We start from the raw sequence: 20,943 nt of genomic DNA, 5'->3' as shown, positions 1-20,943 counted from the left end.
GCATTTCATTGTCAATGCAAGGGATATGGGGAGAAGGCAGGCACGGGTTATTGATAGGGGACGATCAGATGACCTGATCACAATGAATGGCGGTGCTGGCTCGAAGGGCCGAATGGCCTCCTCCTGCACCTATTTTCGATGTTCCTATGTGTCCATGGTTGAGAAAATGGGATAACATTGAACTAATGTGAACGGGTGATGGATGCTGTGTCTCTAAAACAGCACATTATCTCTGCTGACCTTGATGGGCGTCATTCTCTTTCAACAGGGCGATCCAAGAAAGTGTTACATGGAGCGGAGGGCACTCTCCCAGACGCGCGGAGGAGACGCGGGGAACCGGACAGCCTGCCGACGGTGACGCCGGCGGTGGCGGTGGCGCTGAAACCGACCGGGACGCCCAGAAAGGTCAAGAAGGAAAAGAAGCCAAAGGTGAAGACGCCCAAGCGAAAGAAGGAGAAGAAACCGAAGGAGAAAGCTCCGAAGGCAAAGAAAGAGAAGAAACCCAAAGAGAAAACTGCCAAACCCAAAAAGGACAAAAAACCCAAATCTGGGAAAGAAAAAGCCCCAAAGAAACCAGTGGGCGATCGTGAGGGGATTGTGGAGCCCGTGCGGGGAGAGATGGTTCAGCCAGAGGAAGGATACAAGGGTATGTTGTATACAGTGAGAGTGTGTTCAAACAGGAACTGCAGATGCTGGAAAATCAAAGGTAGACAAAAGTGCTGGAGAAACTCAGCCGGGTACGGCAGCATCTATGGAGCGAAGGAAATAGGCAACGTTTCGGGACGAAACGTTGCCTATTTCCTTCGCTCCATAGATGCTGCCGTACCCGCTGAGTTTAACCATATATAACCATATAACAATTACAGCACAGAAACAGGCCATCTCGGCCCTACAAGTCCGTGCCGAACAAATTTTTTTTCCCCTTAGTCCCACCTGCCTGCACTCATACCATAACCCTCCATTCCCTTCTCATCCATATGCCTATCCAATTTATTTTTGAATGATACCAATGAACCTGCCTCCACCACTTCCACTGGAAGCTCATTCCACACCGCTACCACTCTCTGAGTAAAGAAGTTCCCCCTCATATTACCCCTAAACTTCTGTCCCTTAATTCTGAAGTCATGTCCTCTTGTTTGAATCCTCCCTATTCTCAAAGGGAAAAGCTTGTCCACATCAACTCTGTCTATCCCTCTCATCGTTTTAAAGACCTCTATCAGGTCCCCCCTCAACCTTCTGCGCTCCAGAGAATAAAGACCTAACTTATTCAACCTACCTCTGTAACTTAGTTGTTGAAACCCAGGCAACATTCTAGTAAATCTCCTCTGTACTCTCTCTATTTTGTTGACATCCTTCCTATAATTGGGCAAAGTTTCTCCAGCAATTTTGTCTACAATGAAAGTGTACCAGCTGGAGGATACTGTTCAACATGGTTACATGCAGGAAGGCTGAGCTTTGCTGTTCCAACCCAGCCATCTATGAATTCACCTGTTCTTTAGTTTAGTTTTTGTTTAGTTTAGAGATACAGCGTCCTTCGGACCACCGGGTCCGCTCCGACCAGCGGTCCCCGCGTGTTAACACGATCCGAAACACACCAGGGACAATTTTACACATAAGCCAAGAAGCCAGATTAACCTACGTACCCGCACGTCTGTGGGGTGTGGGAGGAAACCGAAGATCTCGGAGAAAACCCACGCAAGTCACGGGGAGAACGTGCAAACTCCGCACAGACAGCACCCGTAGTCGGGAACGGACCCGGGCCTCTGCTGCTGTGGCGCACAAATCTACCGCTGCACCACCATCTTTTATTTCAGATTCCAGCATCGTGTTTTGCGTGTTACGGCTCTAGGTTGACAGGAGCTCTGGCAGAGTCTCTCTCACTGCTCCCCCCCTCTGCGATTTCCACCACTCACCAGATCTTCCACTCCCCCCCTCACATTTTTATACTCGCTATCTTTCAATAGACAATAGACAATAGGTGCAGGAGTAGGCCATTTGGCCCTTCGAGCCAGCACCGCCATTCAATGTGATCATGGCTGATCATCCCCAATCAGTATCCCGTTCCTGCCTTCTCCCCATATCCACTGACTCCGCTATTTTTAAGAGCCCTATCTAGCTCTCTCTTGAAAGCATCCCGAGAACCTGCCTCCACCGCCCTCTGAGGCAGAGAATTCCACAGACTCACCACTCTCTGTGAGAAAAAGTGTTTCCTTGTCTCCGTTCTAAATGGCTTGCTCCTTATTCTTAAACTGTGGCCCCTGGTTCTGGACTCCCCCGACATCGGGAACATGTTTCATAGAAACATAGAAATTAGGTGCAGGAGTAGGCCCTTCGAGCCTGCACCGCCATTCAATATGATCATGGCTGATCATCCAACTCAGTATCCCGTACCTGCCTTCTCTCCATACCCTCTGATCCCCTTAGCCACAAGGGCCACATCTAACTCCCTCTTAAATATAGCCAATGAACTGGCCCCTTGACTACCCTCTGCAGCAGAGAGTTCCAGAGATTCACCACTCTCTGTGTGAAAAAAGTTCTTTTCATCCCGGTTTTAAAGGATTTCCCCCTTATCCTTAAGCTGTGACCCCTTGTCCTGGACTTCCCCAACATCGGGAGCAATATTCCTGCATCTAGCCTGTCCAACCCCTTAAGAATTTTGTAAGTTTCTATAAGATCCCCTCTCAATCTCCTAAATTCTAGAGAGTATAAACCAAGTCTATCCAATCTTTCTTCATAAGACAGTCCTGACATCCCAGGAATCAGTCTGGTGAACCTTCTCTGCACTCCCTCTATGGCAATAATGTCCTTTCCTGCCTCTAACGTGTCCATTCCTTTAACAATCTTATATGATTCAATGAGATTCCCTCTCTTCATTCTAAACTCCAGAGTGTACAAGCCCAGCTGCTCCATTCTCTCAGCATATGACAGTCCCACCATCCCGGGAATTAACCTTGTAAACCTACGCTGCACTCCCTCAATAGCAAGAATGTCCTTCTTCAAATGAGGGGACCAAAACTGCACACAATACTCCAGGTGTGGTCTCACTAGGGCTGTGTACAACTGCAGAAGGACCTCTTTGCTCCTATACTCGACTCCTCTTCCTTTCAGTCGGGTCTGGGGTCTCATCCCATGTCTTTCTACCTCCCTCCACAGATGCTGCCTGACCCACTGAGTTCTTCCAGGAGTACTACTGAGCCTGGGTGACAGTTCCTGGGGCTGATCGATGGAATATAACTTCTTTGCTTTCTTTGTTATTTTCTTGTCATCAAAGTTCTCATAAAATTGAATTCCAGCAAAAAAATAATGATCTGAGTTGAAAATAAAGCAACTCTTTTTGAACTAAGCTGACATCCCAGCTCTCCGATACTTCCCCGCTTCCCCCCCCCCCCCCCCCCCCCCCCCCCCCCCCCCCCCCCCCCCCCACTTTTCCCCCCCATCTTGATCCATGTTCTACTGGGATGCTGCCTGTCCCGCTGAGTTACTCCGGCACTTTGACTTTTTTTTTGTATGCCTGCACCTGTCGTTCCTGGTGTCTATTGGTAGAATTTCCTCCTCTTTCTTTGCAAACATTAACATCAATGGGTGAAATTCAGCGGGGCAGGCAGCATTCTCCAGAGATGCTGCCTGTCCCGCTGAGTTGCTTCAGCATTTGGTGTCTATCTCCGAATTGATGTAAACCAGGATCTGCAGTTCCTTCCCACACATCAAAGGGTGAAAACTGTTCCCTGAAATCACTTTCCATGACCAAGAGCCTAAACAATCTGTAAATAGAAAAACAGGCATTTTGGAGGAGAAAATTAATGACAGATTGCGGGAACATCATATTGCTTTAAAACATAGAAAATAGGTACAGGAGGAAGCTTCGGCCCTTCACCACCATTCAATATGATCATGGCTGAACATCTAGAATCAGTGCCCCGTTCCTGCTTTTTCCCCATAACCCTTGATTCCTTTAGCCCTAAGAGCTAAATCTAACTCTCTCTTGAAAACATCCAGTGAATTGGCCTCCACTGCCTTCTGTGGCAGAGAATTCCACAGATTCACAACTCTCTGGGTGAATACGTTTTTCCTCATCTCAGTTCTAAATGGCCGACCCCTTGTTCTTAAACTGTGTGACCCCCTGGTTCTGGACTCCCCCCAATATCGGGAACATTCTTCCTGCATCTAGCCTGTCCAATCCTCCTTTCGGCCAAGAGGCTACAGTTATGAAAAACGTACACACAAATTGAATAAAAGAAAGACTAAACACAATCTGAGACCAGTCCAGATCTCCCTGCAGCTGATGAAGCACCTGAGAGGTGTGGAAGGTGTGATAATGTGCTCGACAATTTGCACGCCACACAGTCTCATAAACAGTAATGTGATAATGACCAAATAATCAGATTCATGTGTAGGAAGGAACTGCAGATGCTGGTTTAGACCGTAGATAGACACAAAATGCTGGAGTGTCCCGTGGCCCCGTCGGTCGGCAACCCGGTCAGCTGTCCGACCTTCGCTTAGCGCCGACACCACCGCCCCTCCTTCTCATGGCCGATCATCGGTTCACTCGTCAGCTGGCCCCGCCGGCTGGACTTTGTGTGCAGTCCAGCACCCGGGACAACTCATCATTGACCCAGCCACGGGCGAGTCGGTCAACAAATTGCCGTCGGGAATTTGTCCCGTATATTATTCGGGAGTGAGAACGTTGTCAAACCTTTCTTCAGATGGGATTAATGTACTCGGTTGACAATCGAATATTACCCAGGGTGCTGAATGACACGATCATTCTGGTGCAACATATGACAAAGGGCTAACATCACTCATTAGTGGAGATAGACACAAAACGCTGGAGTAACTCAGCGGGGCAGGCAGCATCTCTGGAGAGAAGGAATGGGTGACGTTTCGGGTCGAGACCCTTCTTCAGATTATTAGTGACTACAGTTCGATTACATTTCAAAAAACATTTGAAGAGGTTTTTCAGGTTGTTTGAAGTTGTAAAGCTATGGCATGCAGGGTGCTTGTAACATGACACCTCATTTGGCACGGTGCCAGCTTTCTGGAACTTTCCTGCTACACTTACCTCATGAGGCAGGATTAGGCCCAGCTTCAAGAAGGAATAAGCAGGCTGCTTCTGTTTGGGGAGCAGGCAGGCACGGGTTATTGATAGGGGACGATCAGCCATGATCACAATGAATGGCGGTGCTGGCTTGAAGGGCCGAATGGCCTCCTCCTGCACCTATGGTCTATGTTTCTATGTTTCATTCCGCATGTCAAAATATGCCTTGCTGAAAATATTGTCCTTTTAAACTTTCTCTCTCGTTTGGGATTCATCTTTGGTCCACTGTCACTATTTGATATCAAAAATATCTGGATGATATTGTGCAGTGTCAACTAAAGCTAGGTGATCTCACTGTACAATATCAACAACACACAGATGTTATCACCTAATGACAGCAACAACATCTGGATAATATCAGATCTAATACCAACAGCACTTGGGTCATCTCTGGTCAAACAGCCCACGAAGTCCACGCTCATCATAAGGTCATACGTGATAGGAGCAGAATTAGGCCATTTGGCCCGTCAAGTCTGCTCCGCCATTCAATCATGGAAACATAGAAAATAGGTGCAGGAGGAGGCCATTTTGCCCTTTGAACCAGCACGGCCATTCATTGTGATCATGGCTGATCATCCACAATCAGTAACCTGTGCCTGCCTTCTCCCCATATCCCTTGATTCTGCTAACCTCTGAAGATCATGGCTGATCTCTCTCTCGCTCCTAACCCCATTCTCCTGCCTTCCCATAATCCCTGACACCCGTACTAATCAAAAATCTATCTACCTCTGCCTCAAAATATATCCACTGACTTGGCCTCCACTGCCTTCTGTGGCAAAGAATTCCACAGATTCACCACCGTTTGACTAAAGAAATTCCTCCCCATCTTCCTAAAGATTTACAGCATCTGCAGTTCCTTGTCTCCCCTCTCACTTGTGATGTTTTCTCCTGAAGCCTGGCAGGAACCAGTAAACTTCACCCTCTCCTCATCCCCGCCAGTGCCATTAGACTCACTGCGAGGTTGAAGATACAGAGGCAGAGCCCCCACAGGGTCATTTCTCCGTTTGTTTAGTGTAAATGCACTCCAGCATGGTTTGACGTCCGAGATAACTCCCTGGAAAGTGATTGCACGCACTGAAATGAACTATCTCTACCATGTGTAGGAAGGAACTGCAGATGCTGGTTTACGCCAAAGCTAGACCAAATGCACTGGAGTAACTTAGCGGGGCAGGCAGCATCTTATCTCCGGTCAGGACCAAGTTAAGTCCTCAGTCCTCAGTCTTCAGTTCACATTTGAAGTTAGTGTGTGTAGTTTTCCAGAGTGTAATTATTGTTAGGAAGAAGCTGTTCCCGACACTGGCGGTTGTGGTTTTCAGAATCCTAAACCTTCTTCCCGAAGATACGAGTGAATTGAGAGGTTGGTGTTGAATCTTTGATGATGTTGCTGCCTTTTGGAGGCAGTGCCTCCTATACATCCGTCTGATAGTGGGGATGTCAGTACAGTAGACAATAGACAATAGGTGAAGGAGGAGGCCATTCGACCCTTCGAGCCAGCACCGCCATTCACTGTGATCATGGCTGATCATCCACACTCAGTACCCCGTTCCTGCCTTCTCCCCATATCTCCTGACTCTGCTATCTTTAAGAGCTCTATCCAACTCTCTCTTCAAGAGAGTATTCTTTGCTTGTACAAAGCCCCAGCTGTGGCTTAATACAAATGGAGCAAGACATCTTTGATATAACATTCCAGGGCCTCTGTAATAAAGGTGAGTAGAACAGCCCCAAAGCTTTCAGGCCTGCCACTTGCTACAGCTGTGTGTATTCTGTACTCCACCTTAGCTGGGTGCAGAAGGCACAGGGCATCATCCTGGCATGCAGGATCAATGGGCAAACAGATGTGGAACAGGGATCGGCGCAAAATGCTGGCGTAACTCAGCGGGACAGGCAGCATCTCTGGAAGAGAAGCAATGGGTGACGCTTGTGCTCGAGACCCTTCTTCAAACAGGGAGGTCCTCGACAAACACTGGGGGGAAATGGTCAGCCGAAGAAGGTGGGAAACGATGAACGAACGTCGCCGCAAAACCATCCTCGGGGGAAAGAATTCATAGCAGCGAGAGGGAAACTCCTGGTGAACATCCACCAGGGACCACGCTGGAGTGGAGAAACCTTTAACGAGGTTGCACTCCAAAAGAAAAGAACGAGTAGATCAAACCATATCCTCCAGCGACTGGTCGAAGGGGGGAGATTATTAACCAAGTCTAAATCCACCAAGTGAAATGCTTCTGTGGCGAGTCATGATTATCTACCCAGATGTGCCTCCTCCACTTGGCAAGGAATTGCAAAGACAGATAGGGAGCTTATCTGTTCCCTGTCTCAGTGATTCATTTCTCCACCACCGGACTTTATAAACAGCGATGGAATGTATCAGGCGCTGAGGCTACAGCATCTGCATTTAACCACACACGCCAAGTCACAAGCACTCTGGCATCCCGCAGCAATATCCACACCACTGTTTTCTTCCTTAACTATTTGCTGTACACTGTTCTTTATGAATGTTTGTGAACATTCGGCACCTGATTCCCACGAGTACCAAATCAAAAGCAGTGCCTACAAAAGGTCAATAGTTTTGGAGGTATAGCGAATGGGGCGCAGCGGTAGAGTTGCTGCCATACAGCGCCGGAGACCCGTGTTCCATCCTGACTACGGGTGTTGCCTGTACGGAGTTCAAGATTCAAGATTCAAGAGAGTTTATTGTCATGTGTCCCTGATAGGACAATGAAATTCTTGCTTTGCTTCAGCACAACAGAACACAGTAGGCATGACTACAGAACAGATCAGTGTGTCCATATACCATTGTATAAATATATACACACATGAATAAATAAACTGATAAAGTGCAAATAAACAGAGAATGGGCTATAAATGTTCAGAGTTTTGTCTGAGCCAGGTTTAATAGCCTGATGGCTGTGGGGAAGTAGCTATTCCTGAACCTGGTTGTTGCAGTCTTCAGGCTCCTGTACCTTCTACCTGAAGGTAGCAGGGAAATGAGTGTGTGGCCAGGATGGTGTGGGTCCTTTGATGATGCTGCCAACCTTTTTGAGGCAGCGACTGCGATAGATCCCCTCGATGGAAGGGAGGTCAGAGCCGATGATGGACTGGGCAGTGTTTACTGCTTTTTGTAGTCTTTTCCGCTCCAGAGCACTCACGTTGTCGAACCAAGCCACAAAACCAGTTTGTACGTTCTCCCTGTGACCACGTGGGTTTTCTCTGGGTGCTCCGGTTTTCCTCCCACACTAAAAAGACATGCAAGTTTGTAGGTTAATTGGCTTCAGTAAAATTGTAAATTTGCCCTCGTGTGTGTGTGTGTGTGTGTGTGGGATAGTGCTAGTGTACAGGAATCGCTGGTCGGCACGGACTCAGTGGGCCGAAGGGACTGTTTCCACGCTGTATCTCTAAAGTCTAAAGTAAAGTCTAATAATTTCAGGCCTATGGGCAAAGAGCAGTAATGAGATTTGTTTTATTACCAAATCATTCAGATTGACCTTGTTCCTAACCAAGTTCTTGACTTCTCATTTCTCCTCATTATATTTCTTGCACTGGGCTCCTGTCCTCTGAGTTCACCAAAATATATCTCCGTGCAAGAGAGGAGAGGAGCAGCGATTTTCATTTAATTCTCCAATTTTGGATAAATTACTAACTCCCCCTCCCCCTTCTCTACCCACTCTCACCCCTGTGCCCAACCTGGTCTCGCACCCATTTCCCACACCCAACTTTTTCACCCAGAGAGTTGTGAATCTGTGGAATTCTCTGCCACAGAAGGCAGTGGACGTCAATTCACTGGATATTATCAAGAGAGAGTTAGATGTAGCTCTTGGGGATAACGGAATCAAGGGATATGGGGAGTAAGCAGGCATGGGGTACTGATTCTGGGTGATCAGCCATGATCATATTGAATGGCGGTGCTGGCTTGAAGGGCCGAATGACATACAATGTTTCTATGTTTCTAGAAGAAAGATAAAGGAAGTTTTCAGGCAAAGGATCCCACTCTATCTATCTCTTCCTCATGTCTAGGGATCACCTGCATTTATTTGTTTAAGAAGGAACTGCAGATGCTGGAAAATCGAAGGTAGACAAAAGTGCTGGAGAAACTCAGCGGGTGCGGCAGCATCTATGGAGTGAAGGAAATAGGCAACGTTTCGTCCTGAAACGTTGCCTATTTCCTTCGCTCCATAGATGCTGCCACACCCGCTGAGTTTCTCCAGCACTTTTGTCTACCTGCATTTATTTTAATGCTTCTAATCTCAGATTTGTAAATGCTATTTACATTCAAAGCACACTACTGCTTGGGAGAATAGACACTTGGATCAGGTGTAGGATGAGGCAGTGAGGATTAGTATTAAAACATCCCTTCACCAGCCAAACCCTGTTAAGCTTTCCACGTAGGTAAATGCCAGGTCTTTCAAATGTATGTGTCAATTTAAATCTTAAGATGTGTGCAAGTTACGCTTAAAAATTAATCTTTAATTTTTCATTACTTTGCTGAGCAGAAAAACCAACTGACCCCTCCACGGGAATTCATGAGGAAATTCTCAGAGGCTTGGACAAATGTGAGTATATTCAGCGTTGCAGTAATCAAATGAGACATGATACCTATTAGTGGAGGTGGCTACTCGGTAACCGACGTTACAGATCCTCTATGTACTGTTTTCCAGCACAAAGCAAAAGGCTAACAAAGTGCATCAGAGTTTTTAGAATTATACCATAACTAATATCTATCAAGAAATATGAAACAGGTTGTGCCAATTTCAATTCAAAAAGTGATATGTGATAATAGACAATAGACAATAGTGCAGGAGTAGGCCATTTGGCCCTTCGAGCCAACACCGCCATTCAATGTGATTATGGCCGATCATCCCCAATCAGTACCCCGTTCCTGCCTTCTCCCCATATCCCCTGACTCCGCATTTTTTAAGAGCCCTATCTAGCTCTCTCTTGAAAGCATCCAGAGAACCTGCCTCCGCCACCCTCTGAGGCAGAGAATTCCACAGACTCACCACTCTGTGAGAAAAAGTGTTTCCTCGTCTCAGTTCTAAATGGCTTACTCCTTATTCTTAAACTGTGGCCCCTGGTTCTGGACTCCCCCAACATCGGGAACACGTTTCCTGCCTTTAGCGTGTCCAAGCCCTTAACAATCTTATATGTTTCAATGAGATCCCCTCTCATCCTTCTAAACTCCAGGTGGATTGAAGACTTGATGGTTACAGCGTGGTTTCACATGACAGGCATGAAAAGGGGACCACATATTGTTAGACCAGAATTAGACTCTATTGTTACAAAGTCGTCACTAATAAGTCCAAAGGAATATTCAGGAGAAGTTTCTTTACCTGGTTATTAAGCTCACTATAATGGGGTTCAAGAAGGAACTGCAGATGCTGGTAAATCGAAGGTAGACAAAATTGCTGGAGAAACTCAGCGGGTGCGGCAGCATCTATGGAGCGAAGGAAATAGGCAACGTTTCGGCCCGAAACGTTGCCTATTTCCTTCGCTCCATAGATGTTGCCGCACCCGCTGAGTTTCTCCAGCAATCTTGTCTACCTTCACTATTATGGGGAATGCTTGGGGTATAAGCAAAGATTCATTCAAGGAGATGATGCATGAAGAAAACAGGTGCAGGAGGAGGCCATTTGGCCCTTCGAGCCTGCACCGCCCAGTATGTGATGGTACTGGGCACCAAGGGGTATGGGGTTAGTGCAGGAATGACTCTGATGTAAAGGATCAGCTGTGATCAGGCTGGGAGAGAATGAAAGGTATAGGGAGCCACGTGCTGTGAATCAAAGTCATCTTTGTTAAGACAACACAGAGAACAGCACATATGCGACTGGGGAGGGTTTTTTTCCCCCAGGGTTCTCAATATATACCAGGGAACACCCCTTAACCACATGACGACTCCTTCCCGCCAAACACAGTCATGTGATCCTGGCAGCCCAAGTGCCGAGGGTTCGCTCAGTAAGTGGCCTAACCACCAGGTGGCGCCACCTTTGACCATCCCGCTCCTACTTCTCCCTTTACGTTCTTATGAAGGAAGGTATTTGTTCATAGGGGTAGATAAAGAAGGGATGGAAGGACCTGTTGGGCCGAATGGCCTGATTTTATGATGTGGATAGAAAGTGAGTAAGATAGTTTCAGTATATATCCAGTAACAGTCCTCAGACTGCCAGTACAGGCGAACTGTTCAGCCCTAGGCTTCTGTCAAGACCAGCTGCTGCCCTCCCTGACTAAAACACAACCGAGGTCTCTTCTATGAATCACTTGTTATTGCTTGGTTTGTAAACAAAAATGCTGGAGTAACTCAGCGGGACAGGCAGCATCTCTGGAGGGAAGGAATGGGTGACGTTTCGGGTCGAGACCCTTCTTCAGACTGGATGAAGAAAGATATCAACGCAAAGCAACACACATTCCTTCTCTCCAGAGATGTTGCAAATGTAGCAATAAAATCCACAGTAATAATGTCTCAGTCTTTAGGGATTTTTGCGTCTTTTTTTGATTATTTATGTCCACCAGCTTTTGAAATACAATGCCTTGGAAGTCCGGTTACTATGTAGAGTGATGTTTCTGTATTTTCTGAGTTATGGACAAAAGGACTGTATGAGGGCTGTTAAAGTCTGTAAAACCAGAACGTCTACATTTCCCAGCGATGGGCTTTAGTTGGAACAAGCTTCAACTCTGTCTGTGTAATCCTTCGGTTATTCATATATACATAATCTATAAAAAAAAATACAATTCAATGCAGATGTTGTAACCAGACACATAGACTTGAAGCTGAGTTTCCATCGGGCAAGGAGGAAACATGGGAGACTCATGGTGTGAAGGAAACAAATGAGCCAGTCATACACCATTGAAAGCCGGGAGCTATTAGCTTAGTTTATTGTCACGTGTACTGAGGTACAGTGTCTGTAGTGTATGTGTACTGGGTACAGTGTCTGTACTGTATGTGTTTTTAGAGGTACAGTGTCTATCCTGTATGTGTACTGGGTACAGTATCTGTACTGTATGTGTACTGGGTACAGTGAAAAGCTTTCGTTGCATGCTAGCCATCAGCGGAAAGACAACACATGACTATAATCGAGCCGTCCACAGTGTACAGATACATGATAAAGGGAATAGCGTGAATAATGTTTAGCAGGCACGGAAATCGTTTTCAAAATATGAGGGGGACGGGGGACACACAATTTCTTGGCAGGCGCGCGCCAAGAAAGCTCAATCCAGCGCTAAATGCAGCTCAACTCTGCCTGTCTCGCCAGGTTAACCTACAGCCCTGCCTGGACTGCCGGGACTCCAGCCTGGAGTCGTGGAGCTAGCGCTGCTTCTCCGGGCTGGCTGTACACCTGGGCCCATATTTCCCGTACGTCCACCGCGCTCTATCCTCAGTCCCACCCCCCTCCGGTCGACAACTCCCTCCTCCAATGATCGCGCCGAATCATCATGTCCCGCCCCCATTGCCTGCTGACCGATGCCTCTCTCGTCCCAATCGGCGCCCTCGATCAGCAGTCCCACCTCCACTATCCCGCGGAAAAGCGGAGATGTCAACGAGTTTTTAAAAATCCGTATTACAAAAAATGGGTGGGGGGGGGGGGGGGGGGGGGGGGTCGTTCCGCACCTCTCAAAACTGGGGGGGGGGGGAAGGTGTCACCCCTGACCCCCCCGGGATTTCCGCCCCTGATATTTAGTATATTTAGTGCACGATAAGGTCCGATCAAAGATAGTCCGAGGGTTCTCGAAGGAGGCAGATAGTAGCTCATGACTCCTGTCTAGTTTTTAAGAAGGAACTGCAGATGCTGGAAAATCGAAGGTACACAAAAAAGCTGGAGAAACTCAGCGGGTGCAGCAGCATCTATGGAGCGAAGGAAATAGGCAACGTTTCGGGACGAAACGTTGCCTATTTCCTTCGCTCCATAGATGCTGCTGCATCCGCTGAGTTTCTCCAGCTTTTTTGTGCACTCCTCTCTAGTTGTTGGGAGGTTGGTCCAGTTGCCTGATAACAAATAAAAATGCAGATTCTGTACCGGGATGCTGGTGTTTATCGGGAGGGCAGGTTTCTGTAACTAAATTGTTTTGATATTTCAAGGGCGAAGTTTCTTTCAAGGCAGAATGCGTTGATAAAAAACTGAAGGCTGTTTGTTTTGTTTCCAGCTAACCAGGACCTGATTCCCACCGAATCCCCCAGCAATGCATTCACATCATCCATTGTTAAAGCATACTACAATGTGACAAAGGAAATGAGCGGGGAGGAGAAGACGGGTAGGTTCATGGCAACATGCCTCTTGCTAGTAGCAGAACTGTTCTGAGAGCAACGGTAAGACATGGGACATGGTGCCTCTCTGATTGAAACAGCCACCACAGTCTATCAGGGTTGCATGTAACTTGTGTGGCTCCATTGCCACATAGCCCAGAGCACAGTCTCCTCCGCTTCCCTTCACTTCATGGCTAACACCTCGAGTTGTCCATAGGAAGGGAAAGTAATAAGATAGACACAAAATGCTGGAGTAACTCAGCAGCAGCTCTGGAGAGAAGGAATGGGTGACATTTCCAGTCGAGACTTCAACTTCGGATCTTGTTCCTTCTCTCCAGAGATGCTGCCTCACCCGCTGAGTTTCTCCAGCATTTTTGTCCAAATCCTATATCAGCTATGTTTTCATAAGATCATAAGTGATAGGAGTATAATTAGGCCATTCGGCCCATCAAGTCTCCTCTGCCGTTCAAGCATGGCTGATCTATCTCTTCCTCCTAACCCCATTCTCCTTCCTTCTCCAAGACATAGAAACATAGAAATTAGGTGCAGGAGTAGGCCATTCGGCCCTTCGAGCCTGCACCATTCGCCATTCAATATGATCATGGCTGATCATCCAACTCAGTATCCCGTACCTGCCTTCTCTCCATACCCCCTGATCCCCTTAGCCACAAGGGCCACATCTAACTCCCTCTTAAATATAGCCAATGAACTGGCCTCAACTACCCTCTGTGGCAGAGAGTTCCGGAGATTCACCACTCTCTGCGTGAAAAAAGTTCTTCTCATCTCGGTTTTAAAGGATTTCCCCTTTATCCTTAAGCTGTGACCCCTTGTCCTGGACTTCCCTAACATCGGGAACAATCTTCCTGCATCTAGCCTGTCCAACCCCTTAAGAATTTTGTAAGTTTCTATAAGATCCCCTCTCAATCTTCTAAATTCTAGAGTGTATAAACCAAGTCTATCCAGTCTTTCTTCATAAGACAGTCCTGACATCCCAGGAATCAGTCTGGTGAACTGTCTCTGCACTCCCTCTATGGCAATAATGTCCTTCCTCAGATTTGGAGACCAAAACTGTACGCAATACTCCAGGTGTGGTCTCACCAAGACCCTGTACAACTGCAGTAGAACCTCTCTGCTCCTATACTCAAATCCTTTTGCAATGAAAGCTAACATACCAAAGGCTCTCTTCTTTATTTTACTTCAATTATCTGATTGATGTGGGGGCCAATATCTTACAGTGCTGTCTGTTCATGGGATCATTCTATTGATGGACATAACAGACTTATTCCCTTTACAGGAAAACCTACGGAATCGTCAGATATTCCAACGCTGTCGTATGGAGAGAATTATGATTATGGAATAGATGAAGATGCGGATGAATGTACGTTTCCAACTTTATATCCCCTCTGCTGAGCTTCTCACTAGATAGCCATTCCCCCATGATGCTGCTGTTGCATGCCAATGAATAAATTATCTCTAGCTATTTGGAAGGGGCTAAGAAAATGAAAATGACAGGAAGATCGTTTGCAAAACTGGTGAACATTATAGATTGACCATCAGCCAACACTGTTGTGCAAGTTCAAGAGAATCTCTGGGATGAGTCATTCATTCTTTAAGAGTTTAGAAGGATGAGAGGGGATCTCATTGAAACATATAAGATTGTTAAGGGCTTGGACACGCTAGAGGCAGGAAACATGTTCCTGATGTTGGGGGGAGTCCAGAACCAGGGGCCACAGTTTAAGAATAAGGGGTAAGCCATTTAGAACAGAGACGAGGAAAGACTTTTTCTCACAGAGAGTGGTGAGTCTGTGGAATTCTCTGCCTCAGAGGGCGGTGGAGGTAGGTTCTCTGGATGCTTTCAAGAGAGAGCTAGATAGGGCTCTTAAAAATAGCGGAATTAGGGGATGTGGGGAGAAGGCAGGAACGGGGTACTGATTGGGGATGATCAGCCATGATCACATTGAATCGCAGTGCCTGCTCGAAGGGCCAAATGGCCTACTCCTGCACCTATTGTCTATGTCTATAAGCCCCAATATCTTATATACATCCTTGTTATTCCTCAACTGTTTGATTGCTTAATCAACCATAAACAGTTTTACAAAATGTTATTGAATTGAAAACTTGGTTGTGACGTGCAACAAGTCACAGTGAAATTCCTTGCCTGCTTCCCTTGCCAAGGAATGCGAACACTCACTCACAGTTACATATCCGATCGTGTATGAACCTATGCAGAACCAAGCAGTTTATTCAACCCCCTAGATTGCAGGCAATCTGTTAAAGGATAGATGTTTTCTCATTAAGCTGTTTATTGGATGAATCACAGACAATGTATATGGAAAGGCCAATGTTCACCCAGGCAATGTCTTAATTCCCTGGGAAATATGGTTCATCCACATGTGAAATACATTTGGACAGGAACATGGTTTAGAATGATACAGGGCAAATGGGACTAGCTTAGACAGGGCGGCATGGACTAGTTGGGCTGAAGGGCCTATTCACATGCTGTATGTATGACTATCTGCAGCCATTCTGCTGAAATTTATTTTTTTTACTTTTAAAATATAACAATTTTATTTCTATTTCATTTTGAAATATAAATAATGCTTCCTGCCTTGCCGTAATGTGATCTCAAAGGTCTTTTATTGTCACGTGTACCTATTAAGGTACAGTGATATTCAAATTCCATACAGCTATACTGAAAAAAGCAACAAGACACATGGCGGTCACGGTGGCGCAGCGGTAGAGTTGCTGCCTCACAGCGAATGTAGCGCCGGAGACCCAGGTTCGATCCCGACTACGGGTGCTGTCTGTACGGAGTTTGTACGTTCTCCCCGTGACCTGCGTGGGTTTTATCTGAGATCTTCGGTTTCCTCCCACACTCCAAAGACGTACAGATTTGTAGGTTAATTGGCTTGGTAAATGTAAACATTGTCCCTAGTGTGTGTAGGATAGTGTTAATGTGCGGGGATCGCAGGTCAGTGTGGACCCGGTGGGCTGCAAGGGGCTGTTTCCGTGCGCTGTATCTCTAAACTAACCTACATAAAAGTTAACACAAACATCCCCACATTCCTCACTGAGATGGAAGCAATAAAGTCCAATCTTCTTCCCCCTTATTCACCCGTGGTCGGGGCAGTCAAACCATCTGCAGTCGGGGCGATCGAAGCTCCCACAGACGGCGGTCGAAGCTCCCGCGATCGGGGTGATCGAAGCTCATGCGGCCTGGAGATCCCAGTCGGCTTCTAACCAGGGACCGCGAGCTCCGCGATGGTAAGTCCGCAAGCTCCCGAGGGTGGAGCTCCTGAAGTCAGTGTCCGGCAGAAGCCGCCAACTCCTCGATGTTAGGCCGCAGTGCGGACGGAGATACGATATGGAAAAAAATCGCATCTCCGTCAAGGTTTAAAAAAAGTCCCCCCCCCCACATTAAACAAGCTAAAGAACACTAAAACATACATTTAACACATACTATAAGACAACAAAGATGGTAGTTACAGACAGACTGTTGGCGAGGCAGCCATTTTCTTTTACGTAGGTGAGCAAAAAATAAGATGATAGTGGAATAGTGGTGTTTCTAACATCGTTAGATAGGCCCGTGGATGTGGATGTGGATGGGATATGGATCACATGCAGGCAGAGGAGATTAGGTTAATGACATCATGTTTGGCACAGACATTGTGGGCTGAAGGGCCTGTTCCTGTGCTGTTCTGTGCAGCGTTCCACAGTAGGCAATAGACAATAGGTGCAGGAGTAGGCCATTCGGCCCTTCGTGCCAGCACCGCCATTCAATGTGATCACGGCTAATCCACCTTCTAAGGTCTGGAATTCACCGTGTGAGGAAATGATGTGCAGGAGCCATTCTTCCCAAGTGTTCCTCTTTGTTGTAGATGGGTGGAGCAACCCGGAGAGCATACCAAAGAAACCCTCCGGCACAACATTGGAGAAGGAACTCGAGTTTGAGTTGGAGATTGAGGAAGTTGAGACAGATGAACACGGGGAATGTGAGTATTTGTCCTTTTTCCTCCACGGATGCTGCCTGACCCACTGAGTTTGTTTTTCGCTTGAGTACAGCAGTGCTCTGTTCGTCTGTCCGTTCTAATACTGCTTCACAAATGGCAAACGGCAAATGCACCTCGTAACAACACCTTTACACAGGGGATTCAAAGCTGCCATGGATACACATGACCTGACACTGTAATCCGGAAAACACGAAATTATTCTGCCTAATTCTGATTTCCTTCCTGCCAGTCGCAGCTCAGAATTATAATGCACTATCAAGAAGCAGAGGGCATAGGTTTGAGGTGAGATGGGGCAAGATTTAATAGGAATCTGAGGGTGGGATGAGATGCCAGTGGAGGTAGCTGAGGCAAACACAGTGGGATATGGGCCAATTGCAGGCAAATGGGAGATGCGACATCTTGTTTGGCCGTCATCCAACATGTTGACAGAGTGCACCATTTTGCCGTTTCTGGGGATCGCCACAAGGGGGCTTCTATCATGACCCCCTCCATGCTGTATGACTCTATACTATGCAACTGAGATTTCATTCTGGTGCCCCTGGATCCAGCAGCTTCTAATCTGCAGTCAAGGAAGCAATGACTATTGGGTTTGTATGCCCTGCTAACTCAACCTGGACCAAGGGCTAACAAGCTACAAATCAGATGACTGGAATGATCCCACATGAACTCAGTTTGTATTCATGGCTAACAAACCCCAACGGTTGAACGATATTACCACAGTGTTGATGCTAACGGAATTCATACTGCCCAGCTACTATTAGAAACATAAGAGAGTGTAAAGAAGGTGACATGGAATTAGACGTCTATTCAGAGTTACCCATTCTGTATTTATAATGTGACAACCTATATATTACTAAAAATCTGTTCTTGACCGGTTTTGGCTTTCTGTGCTGCGGTTTCCGAGAGTACGCCGCCACCTACGGCCGTCATTTTTGGCCACCTCGCTCAGAGCCCCCCTCCGCCGCATGTGTGCTGAGGATTTTTTCGGTCGATGAAATTTGACAGAGATATTAATGTTTTTACAACATTCCCCATTCTCTCTGCTGCCCCTGCTGGAGGGAGGGGGAGGGACTATAAAACCAGAAAGTGGTGTGCCTCAAACAGTCTCTGCAAGTGGTGTGCCTCAATATTGAGCTTTGAATGACACTGAACAAATGTCTACAGCACTGTGAGTACCCTTAATTTGGTTTGAAAATGAAAATATGGTTAGAGGTAAAAAAAGCACTGCCTGCAAATGGTTGTTTGGGTTTGGGTTGAACAAAAAAGGCACCCCCTCTCTCTCTCCTCTCCCCCCCCCCCCCCCCCCCCCCCTCCTCTCCTCTCCCCCCCCCCCTCCTCTCCTCCTCTCCCCCCCCCCCCTCACTCTCCTCTCCCCCCCCTCTCCTCTCCCCCCCCCCTCCTCTCCCCTCCCCCCCCTTCTCCTCTCCCCCCCCCCCCCCCCTCCCTCCCTTCCCCCCCCTCCCCCCCCCCCCCCTCCCCCCTCCTCCCCCCCCCTCCTCCCCCCCCCCCTCCCCTCCCTCCCCCTCTCCTCCCCCTTTCCCTCCCCCCCTCTCTCCTCCCCCCTTCCCCTCTCTCCTCTCCTCTCCCCCCTTTCCTCTCCCCCCCCCCCTCCCCCCCCATCCCTCCCCCCTCTCCTCTCCCCCCCCTCTCCTCCCCCTCTCCTCTCCCCCCCCTCTCCTCTCCCCCCCCCCCTCTCCCCTCCTCTCCTCTCCCCTCCCACCTCTCCCCTCCCTTCCATCCTCCATCTCCCCCCTCTCATCACTCCCTCTCCTCCCCCCCCCCCCTCTCCCTCTCCTCTTCCCCCCCCCCCCTCTCCTCTCCCCCCCCTCTTCCCCCCTATCTCTCTCTCTCTCTCTCTCTCCCCCCTCCTCCCCTCTATTAGCGTGTGTGGGGGGGTAGTTAGTGTGTGATGCTGCATGCCGCCTCCCCCGCACGTTGGGGGAACAGACCCAACGGGTCTGCGCTTGGTCTAGTATACCATAACTTCCTTTAACTCAGTAATCTTTACTGGAACAAGGGCTTGAATGAGATTCAAGGAGATTCAAGGAGATACAAGAAACTGCAGATGCTGATTTACAAAAAAAGACACAAAGTGATGGACTAACTCAACAGGCCAGGCAGCATCTCTGGAGAACATGGATAGTTCTCTGTTTGAGTTACTCCGGCACTTTGTGGCTTTGCTTGCAAGAGATTGTTTACAGTCAGTGATTAAAAAAACAATGAACCACAAAGGACTCATGGTGGCGAATTAAATAAAAAAAATAACATTGCTGGAAATACAAGGTCTGTTCAGCATTAAAAGAATACAACATTATTGTGACAGCACGGCTGAAGTTGATGACCAGTGTTCAGTCGGGGCTTCATCCTATACTGCCTATGTGGAGTTTGCACGTTCTACCATTCCCATCCATATCCATGTGCCTATCTAAAAGTATTTTGAAAACCACTATTGTATCGGCTTCTATGGGTTTTCATGAACCTCTTGGTTTCTTACTGCAACCTGAAGGCACACCAGTTGGTGGGTTAATTGGCCATTTTAGACTAACCCCAGTGTGTTGATGAGTGGAAGAATGTAGGGCCTTTGTTGCCAAGGGGCCAGGACGTATGTCTATGACGGGCCACATCTATCACATGTACACATGGATCCTGCCCTGGATGGCAGGCATCAAATCACGTGCTCACATAGATCGGAGGTAGAAAAAAATGCTGGAGAAACTTATGGCAGCTTTTTTTTTCTACTTTTGATTTTTGCAGCATCTGCAGTTCTTTCTTAAACATTCCAGGTACTGGAGATGACGGAAGTCTGCGGGCCGGATGATTTTGGGTTACGGGCCGGATTCGGCCCAGGGGCCGTAGGTTGCCGACCACTGCTCTAGGGGGTATGTGTTGCAGGGTACATTAGTGAGGGAAAGAGATTTGCTCAAGAAAGAACTGTAGATGCTTGAAAAATCGAAGGTAGACAAAAATGCTGGAGGAACTCAGCGGGTGAGGGAATAGGTGACATTTCGGGTCGAGACCCTTCTTCAGACTGAAGAAGAGATTGCTCCGTCAGACAGCATTGCTTTGATAAATCACAATGACCTCCTGAGCTAAAAAACAAAGTGCTGGAGGCGCTCAACGAGTTAGACAGCATCTGTGGAAGGAATGGAAAGGTGATATTTCAGTCTGAAGAAGGGTCTCAATCCAAAACGTTGTGGCCATTCCCTCCACAGATGCTTCCTGACGCCTTGAGTTCTTCCAGCACTTTGTGTTTTGGTCAAGATTCCCGCATCGGCAGTTTTCTGTGTCTGAAATAATCTTCTATTTTGTAAGGAGATATAGTCGTTTTTGCAGAACCCTTCAACAGCACCAAGAACCAATATCTAGAAAGAATTATTTCCTTTTAGATGCTGAATATCCTGCTGTACCTTTCCACATTTCCAATGGTTTGGATTTCAGTTTTATACTTCAATGCTTCAGTTTTCTTCTGGTTAATTCACCCAATTTTAATTAACATAGGGACGATAAAAGCTGAATGGAAGGTAATATGCAATAACGGAATGGCAGCAATATGTGGCAGCACTGAATGAAACTACAGTCTATCACCTTGGCCACTAATACAAAGGGTC

General features: G+C 47.3%; 1 protein-coding gene across 1 annotated transcript in view; it reads left to right on the top strand.

The window, feature by feature from the left end:
• The window catches only part of LOC129713174 (inactive carboxypeptidase-like protein X2), a 100,732-nt gene that overhangs the window by 4,431 nt on the left and 75,358 nt on the right, over positions 1 to 20,943 (top strand). The window contains exons 2-6 of the mRNA XM_055662015.1: positions 269 to 646; positions 9,583 to 9,642; positions 13,226 to 13,333; positions 14,620 to 14,703; positions 17,204 to 17,317. Coding sequence (XP_055517990.1) covers positions 269 to 646; positions 9,583 to 9,642; positions 13,226 to 13,333; positions 14,620 to 14,703; positions 17,204 to 17,317 — 744 coding nt within the window. The remainder of the gene's footprint in view (positions 1 to 268; positions 647 to 9,582; positions 9,643 to 13,225; positions 13,334 to 14,619; positions 14,704 to 17,203; positions 17,318 to 20,943) is intronic.

Source organism: Leucoraja erinacea, chromosome 35 (genome assembly GCF_028641065.1).
Source record: "Leucoraja erinacea ecotype New England chromosome 35, Leri_hhj_1, whole genome shotgun sequence".
Classification (NCBI taxonomy): domain Eukaryota; kingdom Metazoa; phylum Chordata; class Chondrichthyes; order Rajiformes; family Rajidae; genus Leucoraja; species Leucoraja erinaceus.
Note: the sequence above shows the minus strand (reverse complement) of the source record. Positions and strands in the feature narration are given on the sequence as shown.